This window comes from Rhopilema esculentum, chromosome 7 (assembly GCF_057945365.1).
Source record: "Rhopilema esculentum isolate cy_ngs chromosome 7, ASM5794536v1, whole genome shotgun sequence".
Lineage (NCBI taxonomy): Eukaryota > Metazoa > Cnidaria > Scyphozoa > Rhizostomeae > Rhizostomatidae > Rhopilema > Rhopilema esculentum.
Window position 1 is genome coordinate 7032881 of NC_142821.1, and position 19416 is coordinate 7052296.

A 19416-nucleotide genomic window follows, 5' to 3' on the forward strand; every position below is an offset into this window, starting at 1 on the left:
TGCTTTAACTGAATGATAGACACTTTATGACTAGTTTTGAGATTATTACGATGCTGTGACTGTTTGTAGCTTAAGTAAACAAAAGTGAAACACGTTCTTGGAATCGAAACTAAAAATGTACCATATACTTCAATTTCATTCAAAGGCCCCCATGCATTTTGCTAGCCACTTAAATTTCGCATTGGTTGGACTACACAATAGACCTATTGTTAAGTATCCAATCAGCAACGCAAGGCTAATTCTCGATCATAATGCCTACCGAAAACTCTGAACGGTTGACTGATCAGTTAGTGACATCTGGTCGCTGACTTTCAGTCTCTCCCCCCTTCCTTGGCAGAATAAATAAATATTCTATATTACATGAAAAGCCCAAAATATGAAATATAGAGGTACGGTGGGACAGCTTTGCGAAAAATCAATTATTGCCAGTTTCCATTACAACTTTTCAACATTCAGTCATTTCTAATAGTTCCACCAATGATCACTTACTGGAATTTGATCAAACCCCCCTCCCCCTAGTTGCCAAATCCAGCAACTGATCACGTGTGGAAATATCGAACGACCTTTTTTAGCGTGAATTTGATGAGATTCTTGAGAATTGTTAACTAAAGAAAGGTAGAGTACACTAGGGGCTCTGAGGGGTTCTAAAACGTAAGGCTTGGTAACCCAGGGTGTTGCTATGCACACACTCCGTACCCCTGCTAATAAGCCATAACGAAATGAAAGTCTTCCATAAACTAAAAAGCCTGGATGCCTTGATTTATATAGTAATTTTTGGTTTCAGCTTTTATGCCAATTGAACGCAATTTGCAGCTCGTCCTCTTATATTCACTTAGGGTACAAAAGTATAGAAACTGTAGTCAAATATGATATGATGGCCCGCAGTGGCAAAAGGCCCGAGCCCACAAATTTTCAAAGCAAAATTTAATTTTTGACTCTTTGCAGCCATTTATTAGAACTTGATCAGCTTGACCAAAAAAATAACGTGGCTGGTGGAATGAAGCCCTTGAAGTGCAGTGCACGGGAAAATAGGACAATAGAAAAAAATTGGACAAAAGTTGAACACAGGGATTCAAACATCGACATATGACGCCAAACCAAACAAAGAAGGCCCTGAACGTTTCGCTATGGGCCTGCCGTTTTGAGTATTTTTATGAATTTGAAATCTTTAGAGAAAAAAGTATTCGTAGGAATATAAGTAGGAATAAGAAGGAAACCCCTTTTGGTCAAGAATAGTAAGGGCAAGTTTTTGAGATGTTTTGTATGTAGTTCTTGAATGATTAAAAAAAAAGAACAACAAGGGCTCGGGCAAGCTTTATCCTCTGAAGATAAATCATACCTCATGGTCTATGAATAAGACGTGAAACACGGAGTTGAAACTTGGAACCGTTCTGTTATATTAACCAAAGCGTGTACAAGTTCTGCCGTTACAGCATCGAGTCGAGCATCAGGTAAAGATCGTCAAAAGATCCACGAAAACATATTGCAAATTTGCGCCTAAGCATTCGTCGCGTGCTGTATCATAATTCAACTCCCCCTGGTCAACCTCAACTCCCCCTGGTCATAAAACCACTTATACTGTAGATTGTAGATTGAAGATTGAAGATTGACTGTAGATTGAAGCGAAGAAAACTCCCCCTGGTTTGGTCGGTATTCTTTGATGTTTTGGATTTTTGAAATTCATGGGTTCTCGCGCCAAAGTTTAGAACCCCTCGACCTGGCACCGTGATTGGCTAGATTCACTTCCACGGGTGCAGAAACTCGTATAATTTACAGGCCACGGGTTCCTTAAGTGGCTGGATATAAGAGGAGACAATGCTTTCCGAGTCTGTAGAATGCTATACAGGACAACCAGGGGGAGTTTCATAACACTTCAATGCATTCACTGAAATAACAATGTTGAACAGTTGTGAGACGGGGCATTGAAGCGGAAATAATAATTTCAGGAGATGTGCATACTTCCCGGTATTATTTAAATGGTTTAAATAATAATAAACAAAATTGCGGTAGAATAAGCTTTAATCCCCAAAAAGTTTTTTCTCAAATCTGAGGGATGCTCGAGCCCCCTTCGCACCCCTCTGGATCCGCCCCTGTACACCAAATCGGGTAGACGCTTCACATACCGCTTGTTCTCAATATTCTCGTTATCATGACACAAAACACAAATAACAGTTTCAGTTTCAGTTTCAGTTTTATATATTCTAAATTCACTGCATACAATTTATATAGAATTTACTATACTAGCAAGTAACTAAACTACAATGGAAAATATTCCAGAAAATTAATACAACATACAATACATAGGAATGAAATAAATTGTATGGAGCGAATTACTTAAAGGTCGAGCTTTCTCAATAGGCAAACTTATCGCAGAGAGTGCTCACCCCCTATCTTTCAATAAATTTGATTAAAAATTTAAATGGAAAAAAAATAAAATGGAAATTGTGCAGGTATCGAATCTGATGCCTGCAGAAACTGTTTGTCTCAAAACAAAAATTTTAGAGACTATCGTAAGCTGCAGTAACGTCTACTAAAGGATTTTCAGCCAAAGGCCTAAAAACATCTCTGTCTTCTCCGCTTACTGGAACAGAATATTTTTTTTTCGATGTGGAATCCATTGATAGAATGTACGAGTTTATGCCTTTTTTCATAAATTTCTCTCTCTCTTTTGCGTACACGTTTACTTTCCATTTAGCCTTTTCCAACTGTCTTAGCGTGTCAGAATGCGATACAGTTAGTAAAAATCCAAATTGGAAATCGATTTCAAACGTTGGTGCACCGTTTGGGCCAACATATCTATTTCCTCTCTTATGAATTGGTGTCTGGACAAGCCTCTTCCCCAAAACTCGCATTGCAGTTGCCAGTTTATCAACAGATTCAAGATATTTCCATCTTAAAGTGTCATTTGAAGTTTTGAATAACAGTTCACAGTAGACTAAAAAACTTGTGTAGATATCGTTAAAAGCAATCGCCGTATTGCGGAGAGTACAGTTGGGGAAATGGTGAATCTTTGGATTGGAGGCTATAGGCCAGACGCCATGCTCTGCAATGCCCATTGCGATAGGTACATCTATTTGACTTTTGTGCTTTGATTTCTAAAATTTGAAAGAGAAACAGAGTCAGCGGATCACTTGAAAATCCCATCGAGCAGATATCAAACTTGCTACAGAAGAACACAGCAAAGAAACCTGCAATCTGCAAACAAATTTCATTAGCTTTGTCAGAATCACTGAAGCAATCTTACACACAAATATCTGACCCCAAAAGCAAACATACGGAAAAACCCAGCCTTGCGATAAGAAAAAAAAGTTTAAACTCAATTGTTAGAATCTTCAGAGAGTAAAAATTTCGATTCAAATTAAAGTCACTTGAAAGATAGGTGGGATGCACGTGCTCCTGCTATGATTAGTCAAATTTTTCATTGAATCTCACGTTGATGGCTTTAAGTTTCATCTCTCTGATGTCACAAAATATAAAGACTTTTGAACCCTTGTACAGTCGATGAGGCAGTTGTGGTGCAAATAATCTTCGTTATGGTACGTTATGTTATGAGTTATTTTATGTGTTTTTGAAAACTCAGATACTGTGTTTGTTTTATCTTATTTTTCTTTGATCCGATGTGTTATATAAATGAATATAAGAGTTTTGAAGCATCTGTTTATAAAATCTGATTGCAGCTACTTTATTGGATGGACTTTTTATTATAATAGTTAATATAGGGAAGTAAAATTTGAGATTAACTTAGTATGTCTCAACTAACCTCTGCCAAGGCATTTGCTGCATAAAATGCAGATCTTGGAAACTTCTTTGAGGGCTTGAAAACCGGCAAGGAAGACGATTCTTGCACAATTGAAAGCAACAATTTATACTGTGATTCAACTCCTGTATCAAAACTATTTGTTATTCTCATAAGACGTCTAATCGCATCGACAGCTGAAGAATAATCGCTTATGACTGGAATGGAACCGAAAATTGATCTGCGTGGTATTTTCAATGGCCATTTCTTTGGCGCACGAAATAAAGTGTCATTCGATCCACACCCTGTTATGTATGATAGAACAAATAGAATATGATCAAAGAGCTTGTTGATTGATGAATGATATTGGAATACTGTTCGATCTTGAGGATCTAAAAAGGAACTTCTTGGTTTCTCCATCTTAAGCTTCTCTAAGTATTCAGCCAAGAAAGTTTTTGTAGCAAAGTTACACTTTCTCTTCATCTTCCCTGCAAGAATATTTGAGTAATGTCTCGTTCTTAAGAGCCTTTTGTGCCTGCAACTTGGATTTTGACGAGCATACATTCCAACGCATCTTTTATATTTTTTAAAGAAAGAAAGTTGGAAGACTGCATTCCTGAACCATAAGCTTAGGTAGTTTATCTCAGGACGCTTTGCTTTCATCAAACTATTGCGAAAAAGCTTTGCAGATAGCTTTTCAACTGAGAGAAGCACCTCACTTTGTATTCCACCCGGAAACCGACCGGGGTAAAAGGGAAGAAAATCTTTGTGGACAAATTTGGCTCTTCCACCTAATGTCGACATTAAAGAGGCTATGATGCCAATCTTATTTACTTCATGATTAATGACTTTATTAATGACTGATGCAACCTTTCTGTTGTATTTACCCTTGATGGACCAAAGTGCGTTTAAGAATGGGGGTAAGCTGGCATGGGTAACTTCTAACGCTGTTTGAAGAAGCTGTAGCAGATAATGCTTTGTAAATAGAACTGACACGTTGCCCAATTTGGGTCTCTCTTGAGCAAGCCACTTCAAAATCATTCGCCTTTTTTCTTTGCTCAGGTCTCTAGTTGCTGGCATAAAACTTGGATGTGACATTGGTAGTGACATTGATGTGCTTATGATGGATTTGTGCTCAACAACGTCGAAGTAGTTGCCGAGGTCAAGACTTCTGCTATTCATTACAGGAAACAAATTCGCGTATGTTTGGAAAATTGGCCTTATGTGGTCAGACCATGTGATGTCTTCGGGATATGAAAATTGCGAGTATACACGGGCAACAATCATGGAAAATCTTTTATGCACCTTAGCAGCATGCATTTTACTTGAAGGGACGTAGAAGTAGTAGCCTTCTAAATTCCCATCTAAACTTTTCCTCCTGAAATTAGAGCTAATAGTTGGTATTCTAAGCGTTGCGATTCCTGTAATATTGGTATAAAACACTTTCTTACTAAATTTGGCCTTTTCATGTTTCCCAGAACCAGGTACTTTGTCGAAAATGCTATTGTATGGCGAAACTGCAACAGCAGTGTTCGGAAGAGGCTTTCCGAATTTGGTTACAAATACATCACTTATGATTGTTTCTTTTGCTTCTAATCGAAATACCCATTTGTTGTATGCTTTAACGAGAATCCCATCGCTGTACTCTTGCATTATCAGCCGACATTGTGAGTCATTCACCTGAATTAAAAGAACGCGACACTTTATACAGTAGTAGAGTAAACACTTCAAAAACACAGATTACAGCTACTCAAACGTTCTATACGAAGGACCAGTTTGAAGTAGCATTGGAAAATGGTTCATTAACTGAATGTCAAAAATACCTTCTTTCTGGCATTTTATTGAAAATGCTAAAATCACATGAGTATTTCATTACAGATTAAATTTTTAAACCACTTTCTGTCATTCGGTGATTTCATTTTGGGACTGGGATGAACAATGCATTGAGCGTTTGAAACTTTATGACCACATTGCGCAGGTTGTTTGAAAAGACCTAATCGGAATTGGGGTTTGGCCCAGCAATGGCTGAGAATTAGGGTCGAGGACTGTAGAGCAAATTATGGATTACGAGGTTAAACATCTTTTGAGGGGCTTAGCATGCTAAAACCAAGAACAGGACGGTTTTTGCATGGTTTTAAGCACAATATCAATTAAAAATCATTGGGGGACTAGGCCCTTGGGTGCCGTCCTAAAAAGCTAGGACGGGACTGTGATGTAGACAAAATCTAGATGATGAGACCAATGACCACAGCCAATTGATTAGACCTTACCTTATTCATTTTTCTTCATTCATTCATTCATTCATTCATTCATTCATTCATTCATTCATTCATTCATTCATTCATTCATTCATTCATTCATTCATTCATTCATTCATTCATTCATTCATTCATTCATTCATTCATTCATTCATTCATTCATTCATTCATTCATTCATTCATTCATTCATTCATTCATTCATTCATTCATTCATTCATTCATTCATTCATTCATTCATTCATTCATTCATTCATTCATTCATTCATTCATTCATTCATTCATTCATTCATTCATTCATTCATTCATTCATTCATTCATTCATTCATTCATTCATTCATTCATTCATTCATTCATTTTTATTAATTCATTTATTCAATAATTCGTTCATTAAATGAATAATTTATTTGCATTACATTTTAAATACAAAACCAAAAATTTGTTTTTGCTTACCTGAAATACAGATAAAGGAACACTGTCTAAATCTTCTGTCTGCTTATCAGACAAAGCCAAGCTTAAAATTCCACCAAAGTTCAAGAAGAGGTTTGTAAAATTAAGTTTAGAGGTGTCGTCAAGAATGATAGTTGAATGGCTGCAATTTGACTTTTTTGAAGTATTCAGTCCATACGTCTGTTTAAAATATCCAATTTTTGTATTATGTGGAAAAGATTTAGGGTCTCCATTCTGATCAGTCATCAAGCTGTTTTCAAAGTTGATGAATAATTTTTTCTGCTTTTTGTTCACAACAAATGAAGCATCATTGGTATAAAAAATGGAGCTTGTATCGTCAAGTTGAAAATTTGGATCGTCAGGTATCCTGTGGATGGCTGCCAAAGATCGACTCCATAAACTTCTTGGTGGACTTAAAGGCCCCAAAACCCCAATCGTACCAATGATTCGTCCCAAAGCAAACCCCTTTTCACTGTGCAGAAAACTAAGTTTGTAGCTATCCAAATAAAATAGTACAGACAACCGATGACTTCCAAGTTCATGGAACATTTTCTTCATTTGACTTATAGTAGTTGAAGACACAGCATTTGAATGCCAAATAACGTCTTTCAAATACGAACGGTAGGCTCCACCCATTTTGCCGTCACCAATGCCAACCCCACGCATCCAATTATCTGTTAAAGGAGTAGCTTCAAGTTCTCCTTCAAAAAACCCTGGTAATAGCATCTTCATGCCCCAGATTTCGGGCACAATTTGATGCGCTGGATCTAAATCGACCATCTTTGCAAATGTACGAAAACCTCCATCTACAAATCAAAATGGAAAAACAATTCAGTTATGCGAAATATAAATTGTTATGAGTACATCAAAAATGGGATAAACGAGGGATGTCCTGCCTAGCATTTTTTTCCTGAGGTGGCTAACAGCGCAAAATATGCTTCTCCACATAAACAATGATTCAAGATCGGCTAGGAGATAAACCCTATCTTATAAGCAATTTTAAATAGGATATAAACGATGAGATGCTTCTAAGAATCCGTTTAACCGGCTACCCTTGAATTAAATCTAACCAAAACATTCATTCAATTATATAAGAAAGCAAGAAAATGTCGATAAGAAAACGAGCATTAAGATGACCAAAAAATTAAAAAACCATTTCACTGTTCACCTTAGACCTGAGCAACTGCTTAAAATTCCTTCTTTTGAAGACTGGTTAGAAATGTATCTTTTTCAAGATCGGGCACGTTTTTTCCTGCTTCATTTACATGGATAAATAACAAGGAGACCATCTAATTTCATGGTATCCTATGTTTCTACGTTTTTATGTTTTTGAAAACTTGGCAACATTTGGTCATTTGGTCAACAGCAGTTACTGTGACGGTAAGACATTTACAACCAAAACACGACAATAGCATTTCATAATAATAAGAAAAAACTGGCCCTTGAAAAGAAAACAACCCCCTTGATCTTTTACGTCTAAAAACATAATAAAAACTAGTGACTATGCCATCCGACAGCACCTTTTAGAAAACGCAGATTATTCAAACTCTATAATAACATGTTTCAGATAATTGGAACTTGGAAGAGCCCGGTCGTCTTTTCATCTAGCAGGTTTGGAGTCGATCTACATACAAACTAGTTTGTTCTCTCTCTCGAACTCCAGTGGTAGTTTTCTATAGCCACGCAGAACTGATTGGCCAACTTTGCCGGTCATGTGCCTGCATTTTTCTGATTGGCCTATTTTGATCCACAACTGGGTATATAGTTTCCATCGTGTTCTTTCGGACCCTTATTCTGACAGTTTATAATCTGAGGAGTGTCAGACGACAAAGCTTTAAGTAGTATGTTGTGAAATGTTTGTTTTTTTCAAAACCATTCTATAAACGAAGTGTAAAAGACAGTGCTATGGGAAATCAACTATCAGAAAAACATATCAGGGCTGTTGATATAAAGTGTCGTTGGTTAACTAGCAAATTTTGTTAGTTAAGCCTCTCCCTGTCCCCTTTCCCCTAAACCATATCTGAATTTCATCCAACACTAGCTTATAGGAACAAAATCTTATTCCCTTTCAATCCTGCCTAAACCTGAACTGTTATCTCACTCCTACTACCGAAATGAAGAGGTTTCCATCGTACGGCTTCTAACAAAAGGGGATAGGTGGAGAGACAATCAAGGCCTATTATACGATATTCTTTTACTTTTGTTGTACCTAGAGCAAAATTGTATAAATGACTAATTCAAGAAATAATAATAATAATAGCATAATATGCTTGTGGGTAGTGATTAAGTGGCACAAAAAACTATTACAAAACATTTACACAACAAAATGGAAATAATTTTCAGCATAAACGACAAACCTTGTTTCTTTGATAAGAAAGATCTTGCTTCAAAATAAAGACAGAAAACATAAAAAATTGTCCGCCTTACCTTCCCAAACACTTCATCCCCCCATTCGTGTAATTATCACCAGACCATTTTGTGAATATAGCACAATAATCAAATCAGTCAGATGTTTCCAGTTGTTGTTTCCATTATTTCCAGTTGACAAACCCATTTTATTCCTATTGCACTGAAACAATTGTGCCTCTCCAACGATCCTATCCTTCCTACGGTCCTATTATACAGCCTCTGTTTAAAGAGCTGGCAGTAAACAAAAGATAAGGGCATAAAGTTAGCAAGCAGCAAATCAGCACACACACCTCGTGCATCTACAAATACTAAGCATGTTTTTATCTACCTGTTACAGGTGTGCCACAAACTGTGTCTTTCTGTGAAGACTCCGTACATTCTCCAATGGCAGGGCAGGCGCCTGTGACGTGACAATCGATCAAAATGAAATCATTGGTTCCTTGAGGGTTCCATTGGCCTTTTCCGCCATAATTGTTTCTGAATTGGTCATAGCCAAAGAAGTTCTCGTTATCAAAGTTAGCTGGAACGTTATTGGCTGTTGCCACATTCGCCTTAAAGCCTCCACGGAAGCTTATGTGTGGGTATTGCAGTGCTGAATGGAACTTGCTCTCCGGTGCCAGTTCTGTAAATAAATTAAAAAATGGCTATTTTTTACATCTAAGACTAGAAATTATTTGCAGAGTCTAGAAAACCTGTTTATCATTCCTCCGGCCATAAGCAAGAAGTTTTTCAGAAAAATATCTGAATGTAGTAGCAGTAGTTGATATCATTACTTCTCAATGACCTGCTTGCATTTTCTGCCAATAGCTTGATACTATGAAAAACATTTTTCTAGTGAGTACGTCCTTTGTCTTGGAAAAGAGTTGAGGATACCTCCCCCAGTCCCTGTCGTTATAACTTGTAGTGGGGCGAGGATCTTGAAAATCCAAAGAATCTGCTACAGTTTGAATAACAAACAAGATGGAGTAGACTATTCAGTACCTTCTTTCCATGCTTGACAGAGTTGTAATATAATGAATGCCAAAGAAATGAACGTATATGCTGGCATCTTCAACTACCTAAAATGTTGAACGTACAAGATTAAAAGTAAGGTTAAAGGTACAAGAAAGCTAATGCACCAGCTGTACCTCTGTCAAACATATACTCTAAAAAATTTGGATACAAGGAGTAAAGAGAGAAACCCTTTTGCCTCATCCATTTGAAACGCCATTTGTCCTATTTCTGTCAATGGGAAATGGGACGTGCTGAAAAAAGTAGGCACTACGTAAATGGAACATTTCGTTGTATGATAGGGACATGCAAAAGTGGCACTTTTCAAAGTACTTTTGGCCAAAAGGGAAAATTGTTGCTTGGAAAAAGTTAGGGCACTAATGAGGCTTTCCCAGACCAATGATTGGTTCCTCAGCCAGGCACCATCGTCCTGGGAATGGTGATGATTATTAATATTTTAATTTATTGATGATGATGATGATGATGTTCATCTTTGTCGGCAATAAATCTGTTAATGCCTACTGCGTATCAGTGATTCTGAAACGTTCTTTTATTACCCTTAAATGTTCGGCTGGACTCTGGAAAATAAGAGGAAAGAAGCAATCAAATACAATCGTAGTTTTTTGAATGGAAATCAAAGAAAATCAAATACATTGACTTTGGAATTATTCTCTCTTTGGCTCCTTTCCGTTCTTTATTCTTCACAGTAGGGAAAGTGCAGTTCTTGAACAAAGTTCAGAACGGAGACTTGAAGCAATCTAGGACCGTAGCTGTTATTGATCTGTATCTTTTGTGCTGATGTTCTCCAAAAATAGTGTCTCCCTCAAATAATTCTATCCTTCCTACGGCACTTAGCAATTGAAATAAACCATAAAGCTTCTGGTCATCCAATTTTTGTCTGTTGAAATAAATTTTTTTCTGTCTGGTAATTCAAGTTTCATCTGTTCAAATGTGCTGCACAAGGTCTAGGTTCTAAAACAGAACGAAACAAAATCCTGCATGAAATCAAGCATAGACTCGAGCAAAAGAAGGAGCAAGAACTGAATCAGAAAGTTAGTCAGCTCAATCATGTAGAAGATGCTTCTAAGGTATATAAGTGAGTTAAAATTTTGCAGCAAAAGTTCTTCACAAATCTTATCTTTACGGCGTGAACAATAACAAAGCCATCTGAGATCTACAAAGTAGTCAAAGGTCATTTCGAAAAACATTTCAACGACGACGATGTTAGTAGTATGAATCCATTCGATGGTCAGCCAAGAAAATCGAATAAAGAAATATCAAAAGAACAAGTAAAAGCCGGTATTAATAAATTTAAAATAACAAAACCTCAAGAATTGATAATATATCTGTCGAAATGTTAAAATATGGCCCCTTGACCCTGTCCAAGCCTTAAAAATTCCCTCAATGAAGCTTTTGAAAAAGAAATTGAACTAGAATTGGACGACCGCATAATTGTGTCTTTGCCGGGGCCTGGTAATACCAACAGCCCTGTTACCAACTTACTCCCAATACTGAGAAAGATCTTCTCAAATATAGTTAGTTTTACATCGCATTCAACCTAAGGTAGAACAATACTTAACAGATTTACAAGCAGAATTTCCACTGAGTAGTAGTACATCAGATATAATGTGGGCATACCAATGGAGTATTGCAAAGACATAAATATCACAAATTAAAGTTTACACCACTGGCACAAATATGAGTTGCGTTTTTGACACAATCTGACGTGAACAGCTCATTGGCATTGTAAAGAAGTTTCTCGACGAAAACGAAGTAAGAATGATTCAGGTTTTATTAAAGAAATACAGCTCTAGATGTAAGAATAAACAACGCCGAGACAGAGCCATTCAGTAGCAATGTAGGCTAACCATAAGGCGATGCGCTCAGTGGTGTGTTGGTTAACATATATTTTGAAGAAGAACTCTGGAAAGTAAGGTATTTTAGACATGAGATGAACAGTAATGATGAGGCTATGAATGCTGACGATGCTGATTTCTTCACGACTGGTGTTCTTCTGGCGAAAACTACTGCTATTCATCGAAATTTTTTCCCTCAAGGGTTTTGCCTTTCAATCATGGATAGGTTTTCAAGTTTCAGAAAGCGCAAGGATAACTCAAGTTATAGGGAGCTACAAGCTGAAAAGGCTGGAAAAGAAGATACAGGAGTGAAAGAGGCGCCAAATGACATGTCTCAACAGCCTGGAGATTAATACTCTAGGCCACTGCTAAAGACCAATCCAAAGCACAGTGAAAGGGCATCTCAAGGCAGATCATTCGTAGCAAGTTGGTATGAGCGCTACAGTTGGGCCGAGTATTCACAAGAATTTGATGCCATGTTTTGCTTTCCCTTTCGCATTTCTGCCCTCCTGGTTATGATAACACTGAAGAGGCATTTACCGAGACTAGATTTCGTCAATGGAAAAAAGCACAAGGAAAAGAGGTTGCAATAACGAAGCACGTCAATTCTGGTTGCCACAAAGCTTCAATAATGTCCTGGAGTGATTACGAGAAAGTCAAAGCTGTCAAAAGATCCAGTGGCGGTTAAAAGGGGAAGGGGCGAGGGGACAGTTGCCCCCCTGGAGTCCAAAAGTCGGCAAAATTACCATTCGCTATATAGGGTATTTGCTTTTTTGTCATTCTCAAAAAAATGTCTAACATTTATACTTCAATCGTTTAGGCCTTGTTTTCAACAGCACTCTTTTCCACAGAAAAAAAGTAGAATTGATATGGAGGATAGGTCAAATATATTGTCAGAGAATCCAGATTTTAACGCAAAATGCCTTAACTCGGTCTAGTATTTAGAAGCCTTCTGTTGAAAAGCTTCCAAAAACAACGAGAAAAGGGAATGCATGAAACCAGACTGTTTAAGATTCTAATCTGTATAGAGCCGATCAAATATAGTTGCTGAAGCTGCCAGTGCTGAGGGGTCTTTCTCAAAACTAAAGACGAACAAGATTGGTCAGCAACAACTCAAGGGGCTATGGCTTCTCTAAATTGAAAAACAAAATTGAGGCAAACAAATAAAAATAAAAACAAAGCCTGAATGGTAAGGCAAGGCTTATGTTGTGTAAATGATATCTAGCTGATTTGCACAGCGCGTTCACTTGTAATTTCTATCAAAAAAACAACACAAAGATTTCTTGCTTTCATTGGCTTTAATGACACTGCCACCAACATTGAGGGATATGTCTGGGATTTTCTTGCATCGTTGTTGGGTACCAATAACTAATAGTTCAGTCTTGTCACCATTAAGTTTAGGCCTGTTTATCAGCATCCATGATTCGATTTCTTCGATACACTCATCCATTCTTGACAATGAGGTGGATGTTGCATCATTTGGTGTAAACGACATGTAAGTTTGAGTATCATCAGCATCGATGTGAAATTCTAGTCCTTTCTTCCGCATAATATCTTCTAGTGGCAATGTATAGACCAAGAACAGCAATGGTCCTAATACTGAACCTTGAGGAACACCACGTGACAGGCTCATTTCTTTGAAGTGACATTTTTCACATTAACCTTTTGCCAACGATCACCTAGATTCAAATCATTTCAACGCATCTCCCATTTCGTCGCATCTTTTATTTAGTCGTTTCAGGAGCAAGCGATGATTTACAGGATCAAAAGCAGCTGAAAGGTCAAGGAATACAAGAATTAAAACCCTTTGATTGTCCATAGCCACAAGCAAATCATTTGGAAATTTCAACAGAGCAGTCTCAATGCAATGGCCATCCCTGTATGCTGATTGTAACAGTTCAAATTAGTTATTCTGCTTCAAATGCTCCACCATTTGGTTAGCAACTGCCCTTTCAATCATTTTTGAAGCATAAGGCAAGTTTGAGACTGGTGGAAAATTAGGCTTCTCGATTTCGAGTCCAATCTTTTTCAATAATGGAATAAGTAATGCCAATTTCAAATCTTCAGGCATAGCTGCTGATTGAAGTGATTTATTTATGATTTGAGTCATAATTTTTACAACAACTTCTTGGCAACGACCAAGAATCCATGTTGGAACTGGATCTAAATCACAAAAAGTTGCTGGTGACTTCATTATGAGATCTTTGACATCTGCCTCAGAGAGACTTCTAAAGGCTGCCATAGGGATCATATGTTCCAATTTTTCAAAAGGTTCATAACCATAATCAGTATCACTATTAGTCACAGATTGCTCAATGAATACTTGAATTTTCTCTACCTTTGCTGAAAAATATTCCATAAATTCGCCAGCCAGCTGTAAAGCTGAGTCATGCTTTGGCAGTTGGGATTCAGTTTTTCTTTATATTAATTTGTTGAGAGTGTTGAAAAATCTTTTGAATTACCTGAATTCCCCATGACCAAATTTGAGTAAAACTCTGTATCTGAATCTTCCTACATTTGCTTCACCTTTTCCTTTTGCTGCACAAACAGCTCTCTATTTATTGCAGATTTACTTCTTCTCCAGCGCCTCTCAAGCTGCCTCCTTTTTTTTCTTTTCATTTCTGATGTCAAGTGAAAAACCTTGATTCTTGTTGCGCAAAGTGATAAATTTTGTTTGCTCAGGCGCATGTTTATCAAGAACTTCACGCAATGTTCTGTTGTATGAAGCAGTGAGGTCATTTATATCACATAACTTGTCAAAATCTATAAACTTTTCATGGAGGTCTAAATTGAATTTTTCAAATTCTATCTGATTCAACCTTCTGAAAGTAACTTCCTTCTTTTCAATGCTTGGCTTATCGAGGGCTAGTTGAAATTCAATTGCAAAGTGGCCAGAAGTTTTCTGCTCCACTGTTACATTGCTCACAAGCTCTTTTAATGACCAAATCTCTGACTTTTCATTTTAAAATCTTTTCCATTCCTAAAAAGAATTGCTATACCCCCACCCCTTCTGTTTTCACGTGGTTGCTGCATGAAATTTCAGCCATCTGGGACAAGTCTGTTTATCACAACGTTATCATTTGACGACAGCCAAGACTCTGTTACGATCAATATGTCTACAAGATTGTCACTTGTATAATTACGTAATTCTATCACTTTATTCTTTAATGATCTTGCATTTAGTGTGTGAAACGAAAAAGGAAGAATGTTATGAGACTTTTCAAATGTAAGTTTAGCTAGGTTTCTTGAGTGCCTTTGTTGAGTAGTACATAACTTTCTTGACCACGTATTATTCCTTGAAGTTACTTTTACTGGGATGACATTTGTGCCCACATTTGTACTTTGACCTGTGATGGACTTTGACCTCGTTGGAACAGCACAATCACGGCCTAAGTTTCATCACCGCTAAGCATAATTCGCATTAAATAAACATCCATAAGTAATTGAAAAGTTATGCAACTATCCCAGCTACCATAACGGCTAATTCTGCTCTTGAAAACCTTTGTTTCCTTGGCCGATAAGGCAAGATGGCCGATAAGGTAAGTAGAAGTGCATACCACATTCTGAGATCCAACAATATCACAGCCATCATAATTTAAAAACAAATTCTCTCCTCGAGAAACATCACTGCAGTGGATCTTGATGTTATCCAAGACTGCTTTTTTAACAGGATGCACAAGTACACTGAGTATCAAGTAAATTTTGTAAGAGCAGCAAACGGCATGGCCGACCTTGAACGCCATTCTTCTAGGCTTCCCAGGAATGCAAAAAGCATCCAGTAATGTTTTATAATCTTCATGGCAATGAAGGAATTAGATGCTCAATCAATGAATGAAGCTTTTTTCAGCAAACTTGAGCAGATGGGCTTGGATTACAAAGGATGCCTGATAGGTATGGGATTTGATGGAGCGAGTGTTACGAGTGGGAGGCTAGGTGGGGTCCAAAGATACATAATCGATAAGGCACCAATGGCTTATTATTTGCACTGCTATGGACAAAGACTAAATCTTGTACTCGTCGAAACAGTCAAGGTTGTACCACACAAGCTGACGATTTCTTTTCCCTTCTTGAACAGTTATAAATTTTAGTTAGCAATTCCGTTGTCCATGAATGCTTCATTTTGCTGTAAAAGGAAATGCATCCTGGAGAGAAAGATGCTCTTAGTGATTTTGCAGTATCCGATGCCATTGGGAAGTCAGCAACTGTAAGTCCCGAGAAACCGTTCCACGCTGATATCTTTCTTCCAATCCTGGATTGTATGCTATCAGAGCTGGATAGAAGACTTTCTTGTGATGCAAAAGAAATCTTGCGAGAAATCTCGGCACTTTCACCCACATGTGAAAGCTTTTTAGAATACCAAGCATTAAAGGAAATAACATAGGGTATCAATTATGTTATGATTGATTGGTTTATGAGATTCCATTGGTAAAGATGCTTGTTGGCGATACGTGCAAAACGGCTTTAGAGTTTCTATTAGAAATGTGTCCATACAAGCAGGCATTCAATTGCCTGTATAATTTATTGTTAATTTCGGTAATGTTGCCTATAACCACTGCATCGTGTGTGGAACCGTGACGATTTTGCTCTGCTATCCCGAACAGTTTTGACCCTGCTTTGAAAGCGAACGAATTTTGTACCGTCACGGTTCCGTTTTTGAACGTGTTTACCTATCCGAGACGATTTTCTCACGGATTCACAAAGAGGTCTTTCGTATGGCTGTTTCAGGTAATCGAGGCTTTGACTGTGGCGTAACTACGTTGTCAAATTCTGAAGAAAAGGAAATTCTGAAGAAAAGACGAGCACAGAAAGGGCTTGTATTGTTTCCCAGTCCAAGCCGCTTGGACTTTGCAGTTTTGTAGTCTAAAATAACACTGAAAATTAAAGCCACCTTTTCGTTCGTCCAAGGGAAGTTTTTATCGGCCTTCTTCTCCATTTTATCTCTTAATTTTTAATTCGATTGTTGACTTCGGCGGCAAAATAAATAAATTTGTGCTGGCATTAAATTATTCTGGATCAGGTTCCTCGATCTATTCCCTAAGCCAAGCTGTTGCTCGTTGTACAGCTTGGAAAATGACCGATTGCTTTGATTAAATTCACAATCTTTTGTATACATGTCTTCTATGGTAAAGACATAGCAACTAAACTAAAGGTAAGGACATATCAAAGGGATTACTAAGCACAGTTACTTACAGAATGATATGGGGCATGGCCCCAGGGGGTACTCCTATTAATATTACAAGTCAATAAAGTGTCGATAAAGACAATTAGCATTTTAACAATAATTAGTATCTTAATATCTTAACGTTGCCTAGGATGTTGGGAGGAACCGAAACGGTTTTCGAGCTCAACCCCCTAAATTTCAGTCAAAACAGTAATATGATTTTAGTAACAGTAAAAAGGTTTATAATAATAACAATCTAGGTATTTCAACATAACAAGATAACATGAATTCGAATTTTACATTTAGAACAGTAGCAGAACAATTGCATAATAATGAAGTTAAAAATTACGAAAAAGCAAGATGAGAAATGGGGTGTAAAATAAAGAGGAAAGAAAGTAAAATTGGGAGGGAAGACACGTACAATTCTCTTTAGAGTAGTAAGGAAGAAATCAAATATCTCTCTGAACAGGAAGAAATGCTCTTGGGGCCTAAAATGAGCGTGGACAACGTTGGGCAAATCCTGCAAACTAAAAGGAGAGAGCTTACACATAGTGTGAGTACTAGAGTCTTTTCGCAAATCAATGGCTCTTCAGGATAACACAAATAATGAAGTAAGGGTTTGGAGTTGTGATGTTCATCCATCAGTCTATAAATGGCAACATAATCTTTACAAGGGTCTAATGATACAGGAGCAAACAAGTATCGCTAAAGTTTACGTTCAAGTTCTCTTATTTTATCATGGTTTAATTGAATCAAATTTCTATAAATACTGCTTACCTTCGAGACTTTAAAATTTCATCTTTTTACTTCACACGGGCGAGTTCATAACATCGCGAAAGAACAAGCATTTGTTATGCAACGATACATTTGACTTATTACCCATTTGTTAAGCAACAATTAAAAACGCAAGTTGAGGTAAAAATCTGCTTTTGTTTAAAAAAGGTATAAACAATGTATTATATTCACCTCATTGCAATAAATGAGCTCCTCTGTAGCGGAACGATTTTGGCGTTGAATCAGCCAAGCCAACGGAGTCTAGTTGCTTCTTCATTTTCTTGCTTCAACTTTTGTAGTATTTCTTTTCTGAAAGTCGAGTACTCGATTCATAAAGCAACTTTCTAATAAAAACTTTTTGAGTACAAAATTCACTAGTTGAAATTTTTGATGCTTTAACCATCAATCAATAAACTACAGCTGCTAATGTGGCAACTTCTAAACCCTTTGCAATATCCTCTAAAACCCAAAAACTTTCTTCAATTCTTAATTATGTGCGCCACCATCATTTCCATACAAGCTAAAATTCCCATTATCTTTTCCATACAGAGACAAAAATCAAACCTCTCGAACACTGCCCCACAACTCATCTTTGCCATGTTTCTTGACAAATTCACGACCTCTGTCTTAAAACCGACCCTTCCTCCGTAGACCTTGTAAAATTTGGAACGCTTTACCCTCTTCCTGCTTCCCATACTCTTTTCACTTGTCTTTATTCAAAATTAAAACTAACAAGCTTGGTCATTCCTCCCTCTCTTCCAAACCCCTTCCTCCTTTCCCTTGTTAGGACTTCGTATGTTATAAAAGTTTAGATCACCTGAAATTGCCTGAAACCACCCTGAAACCACCTGAAATCACCTAAAACTACCTGAAATCACCTAAAACCACCTGAAACCACTTGAAATCATCTAAAATCGCAAGAAATCACCTGAAACCACTTGAAACTACCTGAAATCACCTGAAACTACCTGAAATCACCTGAAACTACCTGAAATCACCTAAAATCACCTGAAACCATCCGCAAATCTTCTGTACGTAGCTAGCGACTTCCTTGAATTCCGCAATACCCAAACTGTCGAGTATATCACATCTGTACACCAACGCGTTGATTACAATCTGCATTGAACGAATTGTTCTCATACAATAGCTTCAATAATGGCTTTTCGGCATAACAAAAGACATTATACTGAATTATTTCTTTGAATTGCCTTTCTGAAGCAACCAATCATATTCCTTTGATTGCCGGAGCCTCCCTACCAAATTCACTTTATCAATGTGAATTAGCTTTTCGATATCGAGGAACTTCTTGAAATGAGCGTCTTTATGTTAGGACGTATTTGAGATGAACGAATGATTTTGATGTTCAGGATAGCACATATTAATAAAATGCATTGGAATGATGTAAATAAATATGACCCTTTCAATAGTGTGAATTTCAGTCTGAAACCTTTTCTCAACAAGATTTAACTTTTTAATGCTTTGATATTTTCTTGTTTCAAAGGCACTTGCAGTCTACTCTCTAGAAGTAAAATCAAGCCTCTTCTTTCTTTCCCTTGTTAAGGCTAAGCAAAAAGCCTGCGTGGCCTTTCCAGTAATTACCTGAAATTCTTAAGTTGCTTTCACAAACCTCTGCAACGCATTTGGTCTATCTAACTCTTTGACATATAATTCGCAACTTTTATTTTTAAATGATAATAACGGACTTGTTATTCCTAAAAGTTTTGTTAAATCTGTAAATCGGGACGGGCAAAGAATACAGTTATTACCCGAGGCGGCACCGTGGT

The 19416-nt window shown here is 37.3% G+C and overlaps 2 protein-coding genes across 3 annotated transcripts; both read right to left on the minus strand.

Annotated features, from left to right (window-relative positions):
- LOC135683325 (uncharacterized) lies at positions 1-17759 on the minus strand. Of its 2 annotated transcripts, XM_089109345.1 has the most exons (7): positions 17636-17753; positions 10494-10813; positions 9833-9909; positions 9180-9473; positions 6446-7248; positions 3761-5416; positions 1-3095 (listed from the first exon to the last, which is right to left on the minus strand). In XM_089109345.1, the coding sequence occupies exons 3-7, from the start codon at positions 9897-9899 to the stop codon at positions 2499-2501; spliced, it is 3417 nt and encodes a 1138-aa protein (XP_088965471.1). In that variant the 5' UTR covers positions 9900-9909; positions 10494-10813; positions 17636-17753; the 3' UTR covers positions 1-2498. The 2 variants fall into 2 exon arrangements, with proteins under 2 accessions (XP_088965471.1, XP_065054621.2); XM_065198549.2 differs by lacking the exon at positions 10494-10813 and having other exon boundaries at positions 17636-17759.
- LOC148959938 (uncharacterized) lies at positions 12941-13330 on the minus strand. Its single transcript, XM_089109268.1, has one exon. It carries the CDS (start codon positions 13328-13330, stop codon positions 12941-12943), a length of 390 nt encoding a protein of 129 aa, XP_088965394.1.
- Positions 17760-19416: the final 1657 nt, after the last annotated feature.

Bases quoted from the DNA above. Each gene is read 5' to 3' on its own strand.
- LOC135683325 (XM_065198549.2), bottom strand. From the start codon at position 9,899: ATGCCAGCATATACGTTCATTTCTTTGGCATTCATTATATTACAACTC. The intron at 9,474-9,832 runs GTACTGAATAGT...ATTTATTTACAG, and splicing joins CTGTCAAGCATGGAAAGAAG to AACTGGCACCGGAGAGCAAG. The intron at 5,417-6,445 runs GTAAGCAAAAAC...CTTTTAATTCAG, and splicing joins TTCCTTTATCTGTATTTCAG to GTGAATGACTCACAATGTCG.
- LOC148959938 (XM_089109268.1), bottom strand. From the start codon at position 13,330: ATGAGCCTGTCACGTGGTGTTCCTCAAGGTTCAGTATTAGGACCATTG.